This window comes from Antedon bifida, chromosome 11 (assembly GCF_963402885.1).
Source record: "Antedon bifida chromosome 11, ecAntBifi1.1, whole genome shotgun sequence".
Lineage (NCBI taxonomy): Eukaryota > Metazoa > Echinodermata > Crinoidea > Comatulida > Antedonidae > Antedon > Antedon bifida.
The window spans coordinates 1,087,096-1,110,615 of record NC_136236.1 but is presented as its reverse complement, the minus strand read 5'-3'; the positions used below and the strand labels follow the sequence as shown (position 1 = coordinate 1,110,615).

The 23,520-nt window shown below is 32.2% G+C and overlaps 1 protein-coding gene across 1 annotated transcript; it reads right to left on the bottom strand.

Annotated features, from left to right (window-relative positions):
- Positions 1-11,127: 11,127 nt before the first annotated feature.
- Positions 11,128-16,199, bottom strand: LOC144855636 (uncharacterized). The gene is made up of 10 exons (XM_078713542.1): positions 15,950-16,199; positions 15,117-15,338; positions 14,408-14,570; positions 13,722-13,837; positions 13,496-13,636; positions 13,129-13,261; positions 12,630-12,825; positions 12,238-12,308; positions 11,905-12,098; positions 11,128-11,706 (listed from the first exon to the last, which is right to left on the bottom strand). Exons 1-10 carry the CDS (start codon positions 16,193-16,195, stop codon positions 11,620-11,622), a joined length of 1,569 nt encoding a protein of 522 aa, XP_078569668.1. The 5' UTR covers positions 16,196-16,199; the 3' UTR covers positions 11,128-11,619.
- Positions 16,200-23,520: the final 7,321 nt, after the last annotated feature.

Below are 23,520 nucleotides of genomic sequence, written 5' to 3'. Positions count from 1 at the left end.
ACCTCATACAGGCAGCTAAGTTATAAATTGCCCCTTATAGGCAGCTAAGTTATAAATTTCCCCTTACAGGCAGCTAAGTTTTAAATTACCCCTTACAGGCAGCTAAGTTTTAAATTACCCCATACAGACAGCTAAGTTTTAAATTACCCCTTATAGGCAGCTAAGTTTTAAATTACCCCTTACAGGCAGCTAAGTTTTAAATTGCTCCTTACAGGCAGCTAAGTTTTAAATTTCCCCTTACAGACACCTAAGTTTTAAATTACCCCATACAGACAGCTAAGTTTTAAATTTCCCCTTACAGGCAGCCAAGTTTTAAATTTCCCCTTACAGGCACCTAAGTTTTAAATTTCCCCTTATAGGCAGCTAAGTTTTAATTACCTCATACAGGCAGCTAAGTTATAAATTGCCCCTTATAGGCAGCTAAGTTATAAATTTCCCCTTATTGGCAGCTAAGTTATAAATTTCCCCTTACAGACAGCCAAGTTTTAAATTACCCCATACAGGCAGCTAAGTTATAAATTTCCCCTTACAGACAGCCAAGTTTTAAATTACCCCATACAGGCAGCTAAGTTATAAATTGCCACTTACAGGCAGCTAAGTTTTAAATTGCCCCTTACAGGCAGCTAAGTTTTAAATTGCCCTTTACAGGCAGCTAAGTTTTAAATGCAATTTTTAAGTTTATATTTTAAACAGTTATATTAATCATTTTGTGTTGCAATTATATTGTGTGTAATGTGTTAATTATTGGTATGAACTTTAAATTTAAAGACAGAAATATAGCTAAATTATATTATTGTTAATTAAATTGGTACCATATCTTTGGGATAAATATATCAAGCACACTTTGAGAATAGTATCGTATAACTTCCTGCCTGCTTACTTAGCCAGATCGAAGAGGAATGTATCACACAGAGTTTGTCTAACCACCAAAAGTTCAAACATTTTTTTCGTACATGCACGCAATGTCTTTTGAGTTATTAAATTATTTAAATTGGAAATAGAACATTAAAACATACTGAAACCAGTTTATTAAGTTATTTAACTCCCGAGTTGTCTAGTTTCAAACCCATACACTGATGATGGTGCCACCGCCACAATGCCAACACCACAAAGGACTGTAAAGGACTCTCACAAGCATTTGGTCAAAATGTAGATTACATAGAACATGAAACAAGTATCAAAAACCTCCATAGAAAATCTCAAAACAAACTCACCATTTAGCTGGAGCAACGAACACGACCCAAGGAAGCATCCACCATGCAGCCGAGCAGGCCGACACCCATCGGTGTAGTGGGGCACACAGGGGGTGTGCAGAGAGGTGCATTTTTTTGGTACAATGTTTAGAGTTTGAAAAAACCTGAAACTAAATACATCATAAATAAATATATAATATAAAAATACACAGTGAAGTGGAATTCAATTTTATACTTTCAATTTGTAATTTTATTTTAAGTGCGATTAGAAAATTAAAAAATGTTTAAAGTTTAAAAACCAAAACAAATTTTTAAAAATAATTAGAGTTGCCAAAACAGAATTTAGACTTTCAATTTAGTTTTAAATATACCAGATTATAAAATGATATAAAATATAAATGGTAAATATTTCGGAAAACCAAATTTTTTTATTCATAATTTTCAAAAATCACAATTTAGTAAATTTTATTTAAATTTAAACAAATAGCCAAAAAAATATTGTTTTTCATTAAGATCCATTCCACTTCACTTAGCAATTCTACAATGGCAATTCTACAGGTAAATGTTTGTTGATCTTGAAATTGCTGGCCGATCCAAGTCTCTCCTTGACAAGTCTTCTTTGATTGGTAGAAGTGAATACCTTAAAAGATACAATAATACACAATAGTAATTAGTTATTCATTGTTTGATTGTTTTAAAAGCATTTCATATATTCATATTATATTCATTTATTTTCCAGAAAACATATTTAACGCATAAAAAACAAGTGGTTAACAATACAACAACAAAAAAGACACCATTCTGGCTGATTGTGAAAAAGCAATAAAAATATCGCTGTAAACATATGTCCATTTATGCTACCCTGTCTCTACTGTTATGAAATGAACTCAAAGAAGCAATCAGACAAGGAGTGGTTGGGCTGGTCTACTTTGCTTGATAAATCAAAGCTTGTTTGTAACATTACTGGATGATATCATCATAACTTGGTTTCAATGATTCATCATCCGGCGGAGAACCATGTTTGATTCTAGTTGCACATTCATAAAATATAATTTAAGATTGAAAATTGTAGACATACCATTTAAACATCTGTAAATAATGCAGCAGCTCTCTCCCGACATCATTGGTGTGTGTGGTACCATACCATTGGTTCAATTCCAAGTGATCAACAAACACAGTTAAAAACAACTTTATATATACATATTAAAATAGATGCCACACCCCCACATTTTATATGCAAGTTACCGTACTTACTGTCAATACGCAGAATTTATACAGTGCTTTTTGCAGAAAACTTTTGAGAATAGATGTTATGTTATCGGAAAATGACACATAATGTTAAGATTATAGTAAAGGTTTGTGAGATGTAGGAAACCCATGGGTGAAAATATCAAAAAAAATAAAACCATGCATATACCAAAGGCGCAATTCTAAGAGCATGCTTACAAAAAGAAGGTGGTTACTAAAGTGCGCACTCACTGAAACAACAGCTTATTCAAGCAAGTACGGTACTTGTAAAAGTTGTACAAAGAAGAAAATAAACTCATCAGCAAAAAACAAATAACTAAATTTATATAAATTTTAAGTGAAATCTGTAAAATTATCTAGTGGAATTTTTATATTTAAATAAATTAAATATTAAATGATTTCTTTTGATACCATGTAAAACAAAAGAGAAAATCTAAAAAATAATGGTACCAGGGCTTAACAAACTGTGACATCCACAGATGGTGTAAATACATTCTGTGGGGTGCATACAAATTTAAGTTGAATTTATATTTAAAAAAATGCTAAATGGCCTTTTATTTTAAGAAAAAAAATTGTTATATAATTATACAGTTATTTTGTTCATTGCTAATGAGTGTACACATTTTGAACTCTAAACATTGCACCAGAAGGACCAAAGCAAGAGTACACAGAACCCCATTAGCAAACAGAATTTTCCTATTAGTTTTTTTTTAATATGATACCAGTTACCACAAAAAATAGGAAACATTTAAAGTTAAAATAAATAATGGTATCAAGGCTTTTATTACAATTTTGATACATACAGTAATTCCTTTGCAGTAAATTTATTTTTAAGATACCATTCAAAACGAATATTGATAAAACATAAATAATGGTATCTGTGATTACTCTCAAAAGTGAATACATTCTGAGAGAATTTAGAAATAAATTTGAGGTTATATTGTGCAAATAAATGGGCAAAAATAAACACCAAAATTCTAAAAGAATTCCACTTATGTTGATCATTGCTAATGTGGGGTTCTGAATTCCAATTGCACCCAAGAAGAAAAAAAAGAACCTCATCAGCAAAAACAAATATTTATATTTAAATAAATTATGCAAGTCAAATTTGTTAGCAACTTTTTGCTATAAACATTTTAAATTTTGATTTATTTTAATACCATGAAAACCAGAAGTAGAGAAAAATGTAAAATAAAAACAATCATGGTATCAGGAATTACACTCCACATTCTGAGACAAGTGAACCCCTATAAAATTTGTATTAATTTTGATTTATTTTAATACCATGAAAACCAAAAGTAGAGAAAAATGTAAAATAAAAACAATCATGGTATCAGGGATTATACTTAATATTCCAAGACAAGTGAACCCCTATAAAATTTGTATTAATTTTGATTTATTTTAATACCATGAAAACCAGAAGTAGAGAAAAATGTAAAATAAAAACAATCATGGTATCAGGAATTACACTCCACATTCTGAGACAAGTGAACCCCTATAAAATTTGTATTAATTTTGATTTATTTTAATACCATGAAAACCAAAAGTAGAGAAAAATGTAAAATAAAAACAATCATGGTATCAGGGATTATACTTAATATTCCAAGACAAGTGAACCCCTATGAAATTAATAACAATTAGTTATATTTTTAAGAAATTTGAAACAAATTTTGCTTTTCAATTAAAAGAAAAACAATTTATAGAATTTTTGATTTAGATTTTTATACTTATAAATTGTTCATTGCTAATGAGGATTTGCTAATACACATTAGAAAGAAAAAAAAAACAGAACCTCACCAGCAAAAACAAATCATTAAATTAAACCATTACTGTATTAAATGTGATCTGAAATGAATTTATAATTTGATACCATGTAAAACAAAAATAGAGAAATTTAAAGTTCAATCATGATATCAAGGATCACCTAGATAGGGCGAAATTTGAAATTTATTTGTAAAAATTTGATCCCAAATCATTTAAAACAATTACACTTACTTTGTTCATTGCTAGTGAGGATTTACTAATTTATAGTTTTATTTAAAATTTGATAATTTATACTGTTTATTTTAATTACTTATTTATAATTTATGTCTTAAAAAACAAACAAAAACACAAAAATAACAAAATAAATAAAGCTGTCCATCTCCAATCTTGTGTAAGCTGAAAAAGAAAAAAAGAAAGTCATAAATTGAAAGAAAAGATTATGCTTTATTTTATCTTTATAAATTATATTTATTTTAATTTTTATTGTTACATGTTTATGTATCGTCATGCTGTATTTTTGTGAAGGTCCCTAATGCAGATCAGCTTCGGCTGAATGGACCACCCTCGTAAAATATTGTTCAAATAAATCTTGTTTGTGTCCCCTATAGGAATGATGTTGTTGCCTCATTGGATTCACTTGGTGTCAAAAAAAATCTGAATCTGACCACTATAAGCTTGGGATTTTTCCTGTCGTGAATTCTGTTACACATTTTAAATTTGTGTATATTTATAACAAACCAAATGTTATACATGTATATTTATACCTTGATTGAATTTGTATCTTTATTTATAATCAGAAACAAGTTGAATATTTTAAATACCTGTATTTCCAGCAGGTGAAACTTGACTAGTATCTAGTAGTAGTAGTCTAGCCTTGATTGAACATCTTCTTGTCTTCACCAACTCATGTTAAGATAAGTAACTATTCATGTTTCTCTATATAAGATACGATAAATCAGGACTTGCCCTCAATATTCAGCTTAATTTATTGTTTAGCATCAAAACAAAAAATAGTTTTTAAACAAAACAAACATTGCAGAATATACATGCAAGGGCATGTAAATTTAAACTCACCCCTTCTATCAGTCAAGATTCCAGTTGTATTAAGCCAGTCATGCTGCATTTGCTATCATCTAATGACAATGTGCTTGCATGTCCAACTGCCTTCTAGTTACAACACTCAGAAAGACTCTCTAAAAAGCACAACTCCTGAGCCTGTAAATGATACAATATTCATATATTCATATATTTTCCTGATAAAGAAATACAAATTACAATAATACAAAAAGCATAAATTACATAAAAACAAAAACAAGCATAGAAAAAACGCAGGACACAATCCTGGCGGATTGTCAAAAAGCAAAAATATCGCTGTAGAAGACTCTCCTGATTGTGAATAAAGATAAAATACAATGTATTTATAGACATTATCAACATAAGGTAAAACAGGTGCATGTGTACCTTGTTATAAATTCACTAGGCCTAGACTTACCAATGCTTCAGCTCTGCATACTTGCCATCCATGTCCACGTACCTCCAGGCCTCCTCCGTGTTCACCACTCGCACACGTGACCAGTTGTGATGATGGCCTTGAAAACCACCATCATGACTTCTCTCTAGCCTATCCTACAAATTTAGGCCAAGAAAAACATTGCATAAAAAAACACAACAATAGTTCCTGTATTAATGCGATATAGCCTTAATACGCAATAAACAATGAGTCAAGTAATACGCCTACTAGTACTAGATAGGCTAAGTGGGAAGTCCACACATGTGAGCATACCGTGCCCAGCATGCCGCATGGATGGCTTGGCCAACAAACTAGCCTACCTAGGCCTGGGAAAAACGGTCTACAAACTACACTAAACTCCTTTAAAAGGATCCTATAATTTATATAATTACTCCTTATAACTTATTTATAGATATCATAAACAAAATAACCAGCTTACATAATTATTATCGATCAAAATTGTCAATTTTTAGAGGACACACACGGAAAATAATGTTTTTTGTTTGACGTAGCAGCAGCAGACGATAATTGGAGAGATCGGAGGCACATTTCCACGCTGTCGATCCGATCAAGTTGTGGGCGGAAGTGAGTTGGACCACCTCAAAATTAAGAGAGGGGGGAGGAGAATTAAAGATATGTATTTTTTACTTATATTGTAATTTTACATATTTAAAATTTGTAAAATTATTATTGCTAATAATAATTATTTACCTGTAGTAATTAGTCATATTTATGAAATATGTAAACATCAATATTGTAATGAGATTTATTGTCTTTTTATGTACTCTTTGGGCAGAACATTGCCTGTACCCTTTTCGAGTTGTTTGGAATAGTCTACTCTATAATAATAATAATAATAATAATATTTATTTGGAACAACACTTTTTTAACAGTGGCACACATGTGTAGATGGTGCGTCCATACCAATTACAAAATTCAATACAAAAACAATGAAAAATAAAAACTGAAACGAAAATAAAACATATTTGAGATAATGACATAAAATTTGACTCGACGCTATTACAAAACTTATTTACAAACTAAAACTACACTAATACAACTACTAATTTTGCAACAGCAATGGAAAAGAAAACACTTTTTTAAAATAAAACAGTTTAAAGTTGTAATACAATTGCATTTCTTAATTTCCAAGCACGGCTTGTGTACATTTTACAATAACTGTCAAATACAGCATAAATGTCGTGAGAGTTATTTTTATGGAATAAAGTGCTTCCTAGGACACATTGAACCTTTATAGATAGGTCACTAGAAATAAAATTTACCCAAGTATCTACACAATTTATTGCAATGAGTTTACGTTGAAGTGTTTGTAATTCTTCCATTCTAATACAATGTAACTTATTACAAATAAACAGGAAATGTTTAACATCTTCTTCACCTGACCCACAAACCTTACACTTGTCATTTATATTATCAATGTTCCACTTATTTGTAATTTTTCCAAGTGGTAAAGTGTTTGAACGAAGTTTAAATTTTAAACTTGAGCCATAAAAATCTGTTTTATCCAGTAGGTAAGGTTCTAGGCCAGGTGACTCTTTTATCAAAGAGTAATCAAGCAAAGATGATTTTCTTAATACTTCTTGTTTCCAAAAAGTAGAATACGATTGTTTAATTGTATTTTCAAATGGCTTGACCCAGTTTATATCAATATCAGTACCTGTACATATATCATTAAGAATGGCATTGAAATCGAACTTAAGATAATCACAAGTTTTTTCAAATTCATTAATAAATTGGTACCTTGAATTAAAATTCTTATGTCTAATAATTGTATTTAATATAAGTTTTGGCCAACGATACATTTCCATACACATAACATTTCTTATATATTTTGCTTTAAAAATATCCTGAGTTACTTTAATTGGTTGCCAACCTAGATCGCCATAAAGTGCCTCTTTTGCAGTGCTTCTACTCGCTTTAAGAATTGTTCGCGCCATTTGTAATTGAAGAGACTCAATCCTTTGTATGTCTTTAGTATTTGTATTAACACATACAGCACAAGCATAGTTAATAGTCGGAAGGCCGATACTTCTCCAAAGTATATCTCCATATACAACACGATCAAAATTGTTGAGTCTATCTATAATGGATTTAATGTATGCAATGATCCTATTGCCCTTTTTAATAACTTGATTGATGTGGAAATTGTCTTTTAGATTTCTAGAAATATATACACCAAGATACTTATATGTTTCAACTTCAGATATAAAAGTATCCCCCAATTTCCAAAGTTTTTCGCTATTCAAATTCTGGCCTATTATCAAAACATTTGACTTTTCACTATTAAAATTAAATTTCCATTTTTTAGCAAATAAGGATACTAAATCTAACATTTTATTGAGTTCTTTTTCGCTATCTGCTAAAAGTACGATATCGTCGGCCCAAAAAAGGCTACCAAGGCAGATATCGTGTATGCGCACACCTAACGCGTGTTCTCGTAATAATTTAGTGAGTTCGTTCATTATTATGCAAAACAGGGTTGGGGAAAGGACACACCCTTGCTTAACACCTTCTTCTATATCAAAAGACTGTGTTTCAATGTCACCAAATCTTACTTGCCCCTTAACATTGTCGTACAAGCTACTTATAATATTCCATAATCTACCACGAATTCCAATATTCCATATTGCCATTAGCAATCCATCTCTCCATACGCTATCAAATGCTTTTTTTATGTCAAGGAATGCTAAGTAAGTCTTCTTGCCTTCAGCAAGTCGGCAACTAGCAATGTTTTTAAGAGTGAAAATGTGGTCTTCACATCTTCGGTGGGGTCTAAACCCTCCCTGAACTTCTGAAAGGGTATTGTTTTCTTCTAAGAAGTCGGAAACTGTGTAATGTACAACTCTATTGAATATTTTAGAAACGCAAGATGTTAAAGATATTCCTCTAAAGTTATTTAGGTCCCTTCTATCACCCTTTTTATATATTGGTACAACAATGCTACTATTCCATTCCGACGGTACTTTTTCAAGACTCACAATTTTTTTGAATAGAGATAAAATTAATCTATTTAAAATCGTCCCACCGTTTTTAAGTAATTCATTAGATATATTGTCAGAACCAGCAGATTTGTTGTTTTTTGATTGGTAGATAGCAGATTTCACTATATCTAATGTGAGTTTAATGTCAACGATTGATTTAGTGCTATCCTCAACATTTTGCCTACAGTCATTATTTATTTTAAGGTTATTAACGAAATTGACAGTCTCTATATAATCTTTATCATACTCGGAATTTAAATTTCTATTCATCTTTCCTAGTGTTCTCCAATACTCTAAGACGGTATAGTTCATTTTATTTCGGTCACAAGTTATTTCATTAGTGCCCGGTATTTTTAGGCATTGTACAGTGTCATTTTTTCGCGTATTTCCTTTAAGCACTTTCCAAAAGTCACGGCAATTACGACCACCTTTGTTGGCAATATCAATCGACCTATTTACTTGCATTTCAGTAATCTTATTTCTAATTAGATTCTTTGTATGATTTTTCTTATCAAGATAGCTTTGCCATAGCTTTTCCCCTTCATCTAAATTACTTTTATTCTTTGCCCATTTTCTATGAAGACGAGCTGCATCTCTTCTTTGTTTTATAGCAGTTTCGACTTCCTTGTCAAACCAAGCATTGCATTTATTACCATTTTTTTGTTTACGTACACCAATTCCTTCGCGAGCCGCTTCAATTAAATTTTGTTTCCATGATTCCCAAAGCATGTCAACATCATGGTATGAATCGGCATTCCAATCTTTAAACTTTTCGTCTATTTTACCATGAAATAATTCAAAATCTTGCCCTTGTTTAAAGTCCCAGCTATATCTGGTATTACGATTAACGTATACTTTACCAACACCTTTTACAGATAATTTTAATAATAAAACATTATGGTCACTCCCCAGACCCATTATTCGATCTTCATCAATTAAAAATTCTTGAACAGAATCAACTAAATTATCAGAACAAAGCATATAATCGATAGTACTTTGGAAATTGTTTCTAAACCATGTGAATTTACCTACACACTTCCGAGTACAATTAAGAATATTTAAACATGTGTCGTTACGAAAATTTAAAAGACGCTCGCCATTTGAGTTTAGAACTGGATCGCCATAAGGGATTTCTTTACCTATCCTAGCATTCATATCAGACATTATTATGATTTGGGGATCGGTGTCCCCATGATCATTCTCGATACAAATTATATCAGCAAGCAATTGGTTATATAATTCATCACATAAGTCATTATCTACTCCCTCAACAGGAAAATATGCAACGGCTATATAAATTTGATTTTCACCAGGAGAGATTTTGAACCATAATCTTTCATATGTATCATCTCGCGAGTTCAAAACATTGTCATCAATAATCTTAACATTTTTTGATATAAATGCACCAATTCCACCACCCCCCTTTGAACTTCTGTTTTTACCTATCCATTGGAACCCATTAATATCATCAGTTAATTCACCTTTTAAAAAAGTTTCTACAACTCCAAATATGTGTATATTTTCCGAATTCATTAATCTTAAAATTTCTGGAACTTTAGAGCGTAATCGATTTACATTGTTGAAACCAATATTTAAAAGACATTTGCCATGATTTGTAATATTCTTACCAGTCTTATTCTTGTTTCTTTTACCATGACCACGTCTGTGACGTTTTAAAATGCTTCCAGTCGTAGATGCTGATGTAGTATTTGTAGGGAAATAATTGTCATTGTTCTCTAAATGTTCTGCTTCGTCTAATAGGACAGTGAATTTATTGTTAGTGCTTACATTGCTGTTGCCGTTGTCCTATGCTTCACGATTGTTGAAGTGGACGTGTTTGTGATCTTGTGTACGACAAAGGTATGCTTTGTGTCCATACTCACCACAAATAGCACATCGAATTGGATGAGTATAAAAACATATATGGTGGTGACTTTTGTAAACGTGTGCGGCATGGTCGATGATTGGCTGATTGTTGGCAGCAGGCTACAGACAGAGGGCGGGGTTTTAATTTATAATTAGATACCAGATAAAACTTTTTAGTAATCACTTAACATTAGATTATTTCAATGTTTTACTAATTGACACGCATAAATAATGTATTACAAGTCCTACAGTATTTAGTATTTTCATACTTTTTGCAGGTGACCCACTTTTTAATATCTCTCGAATATGGGTCACAAATAGGTAAATAAGTAGTCATATATCTTGTTTATGTTTATTACATTTTCAAGTGATCACTTCTTCTTGAAATGAAACCCTCTTCATAATGGATTAAAATGTTGAAGATCTTTTACAAACAAGAAAGTGCAACTTCTTCAAAAGTTAGTTTCACATTATATTTATTTACTAGTTGTTATAACTACCATTTCATTTCATTATATTTTCGGTCTATTTCAGTATATACATAACAACAAAAAACTAAAATTGGGGAGACCAGGGTGAACCTAAGTGAACTTAATCACTGTAGCTGAGCCGGTTGACCCAACCCGAAAGTCAGTTTATACATAAAAGACACAGAATACAGTTAAATTAAAGCGAATCAAACTGAATGTGAACTTTTATAATGAAGGCAGATGGGCTTTCTAGGACTGGAGCATCTGTCAACGGTCTGGGAAGCTGGTCCCAGACACAGGGTGATTCATGGACATGTGATTCAAGAAATTTTATTGGTCGACTTTAAAATGGAAATTCATTTTGCTTGGCATAATTAAGACAATAAAAATATATCAAATTGACAAAGGCAATGTTAAAATACTATTTATATGTTAAAATACTATTAAAAATATACTCTTAATGTGGATAAATATATAATGGATATTCTTAATGATTAAAATTGGATGCACGCCTAGTTTAATGTCCATAGTACCATCTGGCCAGAGTGTTTGGATGCACGCCTAGTTTAATGTCCATAGTACCATCTGGCCAGAGTGTTTGGATGCACGCCTAGTTTATAGGCCGAAATAAACAGAAAATTCATACCACTTGTCTGAAAATAAAAAAATATATTATACATAATTTAAATAAAGTTAGTTTACTTTTTTTCACATTCAACAGCTTCATTGCCTATTTCAAGATGGCGTTGTGGTGATTCAGATTTTGGTTACACTTATCATGGAGGAAATATTATGAATATTCAATAAAATCAACAGTTTAATGAAATGGCATGCCTACAATAAATACTCACCCTTAATTGACCATATTTTTGATATCGACGACATGATGTAATAGCATACTGCTCTTCAATTGTTTGTACGTGCCCCACCTTCTGTAGGTTTTCTATCAGTATAAAATCTTCAAACAACAAAACATCAGGAAATCCTCCAACTTGTTCCAGAGTTCTTCTGTTGACAAAGATTGCTTGGTCTCCATACGGCATCTCTGATAAGAAAAAAGTGCGTCTATATATTTAGAAGGTTATTCCACGCCGGCAACAGCACACAATACAAAATCAGATTGGATTTAAAATGATAAAAAAGATACAGCAGGCAAGATACTTATTAGTTTTTGTTTTTCTTACCATATTTTTGGCATCTATAATGTACCGATCTCTGTAAAAACTTCATCTGCATACAGAACAATCTAGAATATCTAAACAAACAAGTTAAATTAATTTACACAGAATAAGTAAAACCAGCAGTTGTTGGCAGGGTAGTGGGTACTCTTACAGCGTTCAATATTAGAGACAGAAAATAAATCATGTGTAGAGACTTTGATATTACATGTGGTGCAGAAACACATTCGAGTAGGCTAAAGCTCTGTCGACACTATCAAACTTTATGTGACAAAAAAATGTGATGTGCCCATATATGGACATGATGATGTCATATCACTACCATATTTGGATATATCACTACCCTAGTTGGGCACATCACACTTTTGTAGACAGAGTTTAAGTTGCACATAGCTTACTGATTGTCAACTTTCCCATCATCTGAATGCAGTATATCTACTCCAAAGCTAAACGCACCTCCTGACACACCAGGTTCAGTTAGTGTCATCAACACATGTTCATCAAATCTCTTTGGTAAGGTTGTGTCCGCATGGAGAAATAGTAAGTTGTATCCTGTTGACGCTGACACACCAGCTTTTTGTTGAGGTCCACGACCTTAAACAAATTAAACATTTCAAATTTTTTCATTTCATTTATTCATCAACAGTTTAAGATAAATTTCTTAAATTAAATAATCAGAACAAGAAAATAAACTGTTGATAGGGCCACCAACTATAGACAAAACAACTAAAAGGTAATGCGTAATGCAAAATCGAAATTTATGTGACCACATGGCTTAGCTTATAATAATTATTTTGGCAATACCATTCTAAACAAAGCAAATACAGTATGTAATATGAATACCAGATACACAAAAGTTATATTACAATAAAAAGATCTATCTATTTAATGACTTACCTTTGGAACTTGAAATGAACTTGATGTTAAAATTACTGTGTTGCTCTGCAAACATGCGAACTTGTTCCTCTGTTTCGTCCACACTGCCTCCATCTACTACTATAACTTCAAGTGATCTTTTCCAAGTGCAATTCTAAATAACGGGTCACAAGACAGAATTGATTTGATACTGCACATTCAAAACATTCAGAACATTTTCTGTGCTAAGTCTGCATAACAAATGTCAAAACAGCAGAAATGATTTAGACTGGCTTATACATAACTTTTACTTTCTATGGACCAGAGATTCCGAAATAAAAGATTGAGTGAATAACCAAACATTTGCTACAATAATAAGTACAGAAGAACGAGACAAATGTACACAAACCTCTGTTACATTTTTGAGTATTTTCTGAATATTTTTTCCTTCATTCAAAACTGGTATAACAACTGACAAAGTAGGGCAGGTCAAGTCTTTTACTGTGACCCCAGTTGACCTCTCAAACTCACTTAGGTCATCTGCTGTGTCCTGATTAATAAATAAAAAAATACGAGATTAAAACACAGTTAAAAAACATGACTGTTACAGTGAATCCATTGAACGGTTTACTTACAATATCTTGTAATACAATGGGTAATTCAGTCACACGTATATCGTGTTGCTTAGCAACAGCTAATTGCTGTTCCCTCACTTTGCCAGTTCCCCAATCAATGTCTTCAAACAAGCAATCTAAAAAATAATGTAATTTGTCAGTAGGCAATAGGATCATTGACATGTATATGGCAACAGCCCCAGAGGGGTACATTTTGGAATTCCAAGAGAAAGACCAAAATTTACATTGATCATGACAGTTTGAAATTGAAATTTATATAAAACACAAAACCACCCTGCACATGTCAGAGGAAAATGGCAAAAAATAGTGGTCATGACGAAAGATGAGAGGCGTAACTGGTGATGGTGACCATAGGTGTAGTGGGACAAGAACGAGGAGGAGGATGTACCCTCTGATAATGATGATGCTAATTGTGGTACACATAATTAAATTGAATTTAAATAATAATAATAAATTTGAACTTTCAAGCGCATAATGCCTCTATGCACTTCACATAAAAATAAAAGTAATCCATGAATTAAATAAGTTAAAAAGAGCAATTAAAAATGAAAGTAATAATAATAATGGATCTCAACTGAATTGAAAATGGTTCATCGAGGGTGAAAATATTTGTTGAAAAAGTGAGTTTTTAAATGGCCTTCTGGCCCTGATAATGTGATTTTTTAATTTGAATTTTAAAAAAATACCTAAATTTTGTTGCCCAAGCTTTGTTAAAATGTTTATATTTAAACCTATGAGATAATATCCGCCATCTTTGGCGGGTCCCAATACCATGTCAAAATCTTGATGGAGCGAGGTCAGTGCAGAGGTCATTGTTGACTCATCAATAGCAGGTATGTCACTTCCAACCTATCAAAATATCAAACAAGATATTTATAAGTTTAGGTATTTGAGCTGCCATCCGTACATCTGTTTAAATATTATTTTGTATATAAAAAAAAATAATCTGAAATAATAATAAGACCACATAAATCAGAACATATTTTTTAATTGTTTATAAAACTAATCATTGTTTTGTTAATGAAAACAATAATTTCTTGGCAAATTATCTAGCACTTCTGCACACAAGGATACAAGGATTTAGAATACATTTTCACATTGGTATGCTTTACACGCTGCATATTGTAGTTGGTTGTGACTATAGCATATCAAATGGCCAATTATAGCCAAATATATAACCATAGGCTAGAGGGCATTTACCAAGAAAATATTTTTTTTCTATTCTTTTGTTTTGTACTATGATTATTTATGTATGATTTTGTGAATGGAAATAAAGAAAGAAAGATAGTGTCAGGCTCCTTTCTCCATAAAGAATCATTTTTTTCCACTGTTATAAATTTGGAGTTTGCCCTCTAGCCAATCTATTTAAATACTCTTTGTTTCTGCAACACTTACAATAACAGCATATTGTACACCGCTCTGAAAGGCTTGTCTAAAAGCATTTGACATTTTGTAGCCAAGGTTTGTTCCATTCTGTGGAATCCACTGCAGCTTCCGAGACTTCCTATCAAGCCAATACTTTAACTGCTCTGACGTTCCACCACTGTAATGAATTTCAGCCCCAACAGAAGATCTTGATTTCTGTAGATTAATTACTCTGTCCAGTATCTGATTTGTCTAAGAATATAATAAAAAATATTAATTTATTTAATTATAGCATAACTGTATCAATTTTAATATGATGCAAAATCAATTGCTGTATTATTATTATATTATTTGAGTGGAGACTTCAAAATGAGCCAGCTCTAGGCTAGGGCGCAGACTAAAAATAATATATACTTATTGGCATACTATAGTTTTATACCTCGTATATTGTACACCTTATCTACTACTAGTTAGAGCAAATAGAGTAGCATGCATACATCAAATACCTGCTACTACTACTACTAGTATAGCCTACCTGTCCTATATCTATTCTAATATAGGCCTAGGACTAGTTATAGTAAGTAGTAGTAATAATTAAGTAGGCTCACTTATCACATCGAAATAAAACCTAATCAGTATTTTTGACTTTTATTTTAAATTAACTAGGCCTAGGCCCTAGGCCCTAGCCTAATTTTGATTTTAAAATGTACAGTTAAATATTAAAATAACATTAAATATAATGTTCGGATGTACTTATTATTAACATTTTAAATCATAAAATCCTACCGGGCACTAAGTGGCGAAGATTAGGATGACCCTTCCCAACAAGAGTAGTAGTAGGCCTCTTAGGCCGGTTTGTTTACCATATTCAGCTGAAACGTTGCCGCGGCGTATTCACCGATCTCCCCGATCAGCCTTTTCTTCGTCGTCCCTGCCTGGGGATATCGGCTGAAAACAATGATGCATTCGCTACATTTATTTGACTTTTTGTACCAAAATTTAAGAGCAAAGCATGATATAGTTGATGCTGCCAAAATAAACGATATGTATACACGATTTTCTGTGAAAAACCTGCTTTTATACATTCTGAAAAAAGAACTGCTTCGCATGTGATGAGCAAAGGGCAGGGGTCATGTCAACACTTTCGGCGTTTATCTATGACCCATGCCCTTTCCATACCTGTGTACAGTATGTACAGTATACAGATGCAACTTCGGCACTTTACAGTCGGTAATGTTTTAGATATATTTAAAGTCAACTAAATCTTTTAAGATTAAGACTGTAGACGTATAACATATATTATAATATATATTATTATACAAATAATTAATGTATTAACTTCTGAAAGTTTCAATAAAATAAGAAGCAAACAAAGTGTACAAAACAATCAGTAAGTAAAATTATCCCATTTATTAGATTTAAATTACATACATTTATAAATAAAAAAAAACACAAAATACATACACATATGATGCATCATTATAATTATTATTAATCCTACTGCAATTTTACGATGCAATACATTAAATACGAGTTGTTTTGCACTTAAATTGTAATACATTAACGGAATATGTATTACATTATACTAGTATAAATTACAACTAAAAACTTACACACCGCCAGCAAAGATCCCAACGTTGGTGGCGCTATATAATCTTTGCTGCCCCCAGTAAGAACTATAGAGCGAACTTTACACCAATCAGCGAAGGGGAACAATTGCTTCCTGACCAATCATATCATATGTTAGAATTCCCTTCCCATACGTGTATATACAGATGCAACTTTGGCACTCTACAGCAATGTTTTAGATATATTTTATTAAGTCTATTCTTTACCAATATTCTAGTTCCTATAACATAACAATGACCATTTTTAATAGTTTCTAGTATTTATTAATAATACTGCAAAAAAGGCAACTCATGAACACTAAGATGAACTAATTAAAACCCCATTACTGTCTTTTTATTTTACACATGATTAATAGGATTTAACCTTTCACATAAAATTACAAAAATATAATCAATCACAATCAAAAACAATTTTTTTTGTAAGTTACTCCTATTACTCTAGAATAGACAGTGACTAATTGGCACTGTGTGGTTATGGGCCTAAAAAATTACACTATTATAAATATTGTTATAATAGCACATGAAATATTACAAACAGGATGAAATAAATAAATATAAAAACGTTAGTACACATAATTATTACAAGTTTAAATACTAAAAATATTTCATTTAATCTGATCAAAGATGATTATCTCCATGCACATTAAAAATAAATATAATTTACGAATGGCTAAAACCAAGGTTGCTACATTCTTCACAGCATATAAATCTAACAATACTTAGAAAAGCATTTCTTTATACCATGGACGAAAAACAATCCATGTATATAATCTATTCATTCAATAAAATAAAAGATTAATAGAGTAAACAAAACACTTCCTTGCGATCTGTCTACTCTAAGAACAATATAAATAATTTATAACCTAAATTAGTTTGATTGCCAACATTCTTAAGGAAAGCTGGCAATCAGATGGAATGTGGTTGGGATTGAACATAGTACCTTGGTTTGGAAGGTGTGCACCAAGATACAATGCCATTCATATCCCACATTCCTTGTACAATTTTATCTTTAAACATTTTATTCTGGATCAAAGGTCAATCATAATTTGAACTTTGACTCTTGATTAATGTTTACATTTAGTTGCATTAATTCTTAATACCTCTCCGTACATAAACTTATTTTGCTATTTGTTTCAAATTGCAAAATGTAAAATATTGCTTTAAAAGTTTGATTTGCTTCTCATTTTTAAACTTTAAAAATATATTTTAAAAACATTTTTGATTTCGTTGCTCTCTTCTTGACATTATCTTCAGCAAATACAAAAAAAATACAAAATACTATATTGCCATTTATCACATTCCAATCAAAACGTAGTTCACTTCATACTTTGTGAGAAAAGTCTCTACTTAACACTCGCCTACATTTCTTCAAACATCTGCATTCATCATTACGATTGTTGATATCATGTTGATATCACAAAAGTTCCTCAACAAGTACCATGATAAACCTTCTTGATATCTTCCATTCCAAGACAGAATTTAGCGAATATCAGATCACAATCATTGGCGAATGTAGTTCCATCATTTGCACAAACGGGGGAATAAATTCCGGGACATAAAACTTGGTCACAACGACCATCCCCATCAACTGAAATAAAAAATTTGAAATTACTTATTTCATAAAAAATGTCTGGGAATGTTTGTGAATAATCCTTAGTAAAATTAGGATTGCCGTATAGTACATGTACATGTGTTTCCAAACATAAGCATAAAGTATAGTAGTTTCGATTGATATGCTAACCCTCTTCTGGAGAATATGAATTATCTATGTTGATATTAGCATATGAGAGAGTACAGTAAAAATGTTAGGGGTGGTATTTAGCCTGAATTAGAGGGTGGGATTATACCCAAGTATGTAATTATATTCAAATATGGGATTGTACTCAGTCATAAATGGTACATATATCAAACACATTTTGAGATTATCTGATCATATTGTCATTGGCTATATTGGACGTGACGTCGCCACTCTTTCAACCATCCTTAAACTGGGCTAAGATGATGTTAACCAATATTAATGAATTACTTACCAAGTCTTGTCAGTTCTTGTATACATTCGCCATCATAGAGTTTTGTAAGATCATTTTTGTCATCCATACATGCATACTTCTTTAATGCACATTCTGAGAGGTAAGTAGCATGGTCGCTGCCGCAAACCGGTTTTATATCTTGACAAATACGATGACAGTCTGTCAAATCTGTAAATTTATAAATACAGGTACTATGAATCTGTGGCTCACATTAAACGAAATAGACCTAACACAACCTGCCGAGTCTTATGGATCAGAGAAAGAATGTAAAATACATAATATATTAAATAGAAAGTATGATTGAAAATGTTCATCTGGTTTGAAGACAGGTTATTTTACAATTTTATTTTGAAAAACCAAAATTAGTTAATGACGAAACTGTCAGGTCAGTAACTAATTTTGGTTTGTCAAAATAGAATTTTAAAATAAATAGAAAGTAATTTTAACAAATTTACCTTTAATTTCAACAATGAGTGATCCCATACCAGATCCCGTGTTAAGATCACGTGGATGGTTGTCAGGGTAGTCTATACAAGGACCGGTATACTGTATATCTAGCTTATAATCAGGAAACTGACAAGCCATTCCATCTAAGGTACATTGGTTGGGGTATGTGTGGCCATCTGTACCACAAACAGGCTCATACAGCATGCTACATTCATCAAAACATCCTTCAGAGAGAAAACAAATATGTTTAATGTATGATTTATTACAGAAAAATTAAAAAAAATAGAAAGATAATCTGTATATATTATTTTAATGATTCTTGTTTAAATTGCCAACAATAATTTACTTAGCAAAAATAAAATATTATCGTTTTGGGATAGAAGACACGGTTTTCAAAAATATTGCTAAAGTGAGTTTAAAATGTACCTTCAACAGCAGCAGTGGATTCATCTTCAGTCACCATCGAATTCAAATTTCTAATAGCAGTTGTTAATGATCCTAATTTTGACATCTTTGCCTCAAAAGCTGAAACTGTTGGCCCTGTTGTAATGTTCACTCCTTTTGTGTTTGTTGATTTCGTTTTAGTAGGTATATTTGTCACTCGGATAGTTACGTCTAATGATTCGTTTTCAACAATTAGTTTTTCTCCACTGCCCTCAAGAGATGATGGTTCATGCAGAGGAGTAATAGTAATCAAGTTATCTGTTTTTACTTCAGTTTCAGGAGTAATTATATCATGACCTGAAAAAAAAAACATTTGCCATAATGAGTTGAGTTTATTTCAGTCGTTGCAATAAACAGTGAATTATTATTTTTTTTAAACTTGATAAATAATGTATTCAATTACATGAACCATTAATTTGGAATAGAATTGTTAAAAGACTTTCTTAGATTATTAGTAACATTAAAACAATATTATATAAAATGCAAAAAAAAAAGATTGCTCAATTCTAAATTACATACCTGAGGATTCTGATTTTGTTTCATACTGAGAAGATTCTGATTCTGTGGGCTTCACAATTGGCATAGCTGTAACATGTTTCAGTAAAACAGATTTCAAAGAAGGTGTTTTCATTCTTCCAATCACACTTGATGGTGGAGTCTCTGATTTGGTTAAAGATAATGATGATTCACCTAACTTATGTGTCAAGATTGCTTCTGTCACTTTGGAATATCTAGATTTATTATCAGGTAATGTGGTGACTTCAGATTTTCTTGGGTCTTGTGATGGAGTTTGTACATCACCTTGATATAATTCTTCATTCATTCCAATTGTTGTAAAAACATATGATTCTGGTAACGGTGGTGATGTTTCGGATTCAAGTGGTTCCTCCAACCCAGATCCAATTTCAACAATTTCTACGACTGATATCTTTTCAGAAACTAGCAATGATGTAGGAGATGTTTCAAAGTCCGGTTGCATAGTCGTTGAAGGTGGTGTTGAATGTAATGCAGAAGATGTTGAAGATAATACATCATTTCCTTCATATATTGACTTATCAATAGTAGTCAGTACATCTTCTGATTCAAGAAGTGGCACCTCAGTTCCCAATCGAATTTCGTCTATTGCAACCTTATCTGAAACTGTCAATTGGGTAGTAGTAGCTTCGACTGCAATATGAACTTCTGGTAGCATACTTGCTACACTTTTTTCAACATTTTCATGAGTTCTTGGTTGTGAGGAGGTCATACCTGCAATAGATTCTTCTACTAATTTAGCTGTAGTAGTCTGTACATCACCTGGCTGTTCAATTGTCACTGGCTGTATCTCTGTATCAATCATCTTCACATGACGAGGAGTAGTTGGCTGTAACTCAAGTGGTTTTTCAGTCTGAGAAACTGTTTCAAGGATTGGTGTAGTTGCCTTAGCTGATATTGTATCATCTTTAATAGATTTAGCATCTTTAGGGTGTTCTTTTGTAGAATCGGTTTCTACCTCTCCAGAACCCATTTCAATCACATGTTCTTTTGGAAGTTCATCAGAAATTTTAGATTTGGAGGAAGCTTCGACAACTACTGGAACTTCAGTTGGTTGAATAGTTACAAATTGAGCAATATCGTTTGGTGTTTGATCCTCTATTATGGCAGCTGTTGTTGAATCTACAGTTCCAACTAATTCTACACTTGGAATAGGTGATGGTTTTAATGTTCTCATTTCTGATTCAACAAGTGGCACCTCAGTTCCAGATCCAATTTCATCAACTGATTCATCAGCAGAAACTGGCAATGATACAACTGTTGTTGAACCAACTGCAATTGGTTTTGAAGTGGTTGATGGTACATTAATTCCTTCATCTATATGTTTAGAAGTAGTAGACTGAAATTCATCTGGCTGGTGTACTGGTGTTACTAGCTGCATTGTTGTAACATCAAGAATAACCTCTACAAACTTAGGAGTGATTGGTGAAAACTCTAGCGATTTTTCAATTGATGTACTATCTTTAATTTCATCAAGTTTTGAATCTTTTGTCACATCACCTTCAGTAATTTCAACAAGTGGCGTCATCGTTTCTTTAATTGTTGCTGTAGTGTGTTCTATTGGTTTACTTTCTTCTTTAATGCTCTCACTAATACTGTCTTGAGGTTGTGCAGTCTTTTCTCCCAGAACATCAATCGTTGTTGAATATGAGTCAAATGTTGGTGTAGTTACCTTAGCTGATATTGTATCCTCTTTTAACGATTTATCATCTTTAGGGTGTTCTTTTGTAAAATCAATAACTTTAATAGGTTCTTTAGTAATTATTTGCTCGACGGTAGGAATAGGTGTTGGTTTAAATGTGCTAATGAATCTTGGTTCTTTATCAGGTGCATCGTTCTCTAACTCTCCAGAAGCAATTTCAGTTACCTGTTGTGCTACTGTAAATTTATCAGAAGTTTCTTCTACTGATTTAGCTGTAGTAATCTGTACATCTTCTGGCCTTTGAATTGGTGTCACTGGCGGTATTTCTGTATCAACAACTTCTACATGATGAGGAGTAGTTGGCTGTAACTCAAGTGGTTTTTCAGTCTGAGAAACTGTTTCAAGGATTGGTGTAGTTGCCTTAGCTGATATTGTATCATCTTTAATAGATTTAGCATCTTTAGGGTGTTCTTTTGTAGAATCGGTTTCTACCTCTCCAGAACCCATTTCAGTTACATGTTCTTTTAGAAGTTCATCAGAAATTTTAGATTTGGAGGAAGCTTCGACAACTACTGGAACTTCAGTTGGTTGAATAGTTACAAATTGAGCAATATCGTTTGGTGTTTGATCCTCTACTATGGCAGCTGTTGTTGAATCTACAGTTCCAACTAATTCTACACTTGGAATAGGTGATGGTTTTAATGTTCTCATTTCTGATTCAACAAGTGGCACCTCAGTTCCAGATCCAATTTCATCAACTGATTCATCAGCAGGAACTGGCAATGATACAACTGTTGTTGAACCAACTGCAATTGGTTTTGAAGTGGTTGATGGTACATTAATTCCTTCATCTATATGTTTAGAAGTAGTAGACTGAAATTCATCTGGCTGGTGTACTGGTGTTACTAGCTGCATTGTTGTAACATCTTGAATAACCTCTACAAACTTAGGAGTGATTGGTGAAAACTCTAGCGATTTTTCAATTGATGTACTATCTTTAATTTCATCAAGTTTTGAATCTTTTGTCACATCACCTTCAGTAATTTCAACAAGTGGCGTCATCGTTTCTTTAATTGTTGCTGTAGTGTGTTGTATTGGTTTACTTTCTTCTTTAATGCTCTCACTAATACTGTCATGAGGTTGTGCAGTCTTTTCTCCCTGAACATCAATCGTTGTTGAATATGAGTCAAATGTTGGTGTAGTTACCTTAGCTGATATTGTATCCTCTTTTAACGATTTATCATCTTTAGGGTGTTCTTTTGTAAAATCAATAACTTTAACAGGTTCTTTAGTAACTATTTGCTCGACGGTAGGAATAGGTGTTGGTTTAAATGTGCTAATGAAGCTTGGTTCTTTATCAGGTGCACCGGTCTCGAACTCTCCAGAAGCAATTTCAGTTATCTGTTGTGCTACTGTTAACTTATCAGAAGTTTCTTCTATTGATTTAGCTGTAGTAATCTGTACATCTTCTGGCCTTTGAATTGGTGTCACTGACTGTATTTCTGTATCAACCACTTCTACGTGATGAGGAGTTGTTGGCTGTAACTCAAGTGGTTTTTCAGTCTGAGAAACTGTTTCAAGGATTGGTGTAGTTGCCTTAGCTGATATTGTATTTTTAATAGATTTAGTATCTTTAGGGTGTTCTTTTGTAGAATCGGTTTCTACCTCTCCAGAACCAATTTCAGTTACATGTTCTTTTGGAAGTTCAT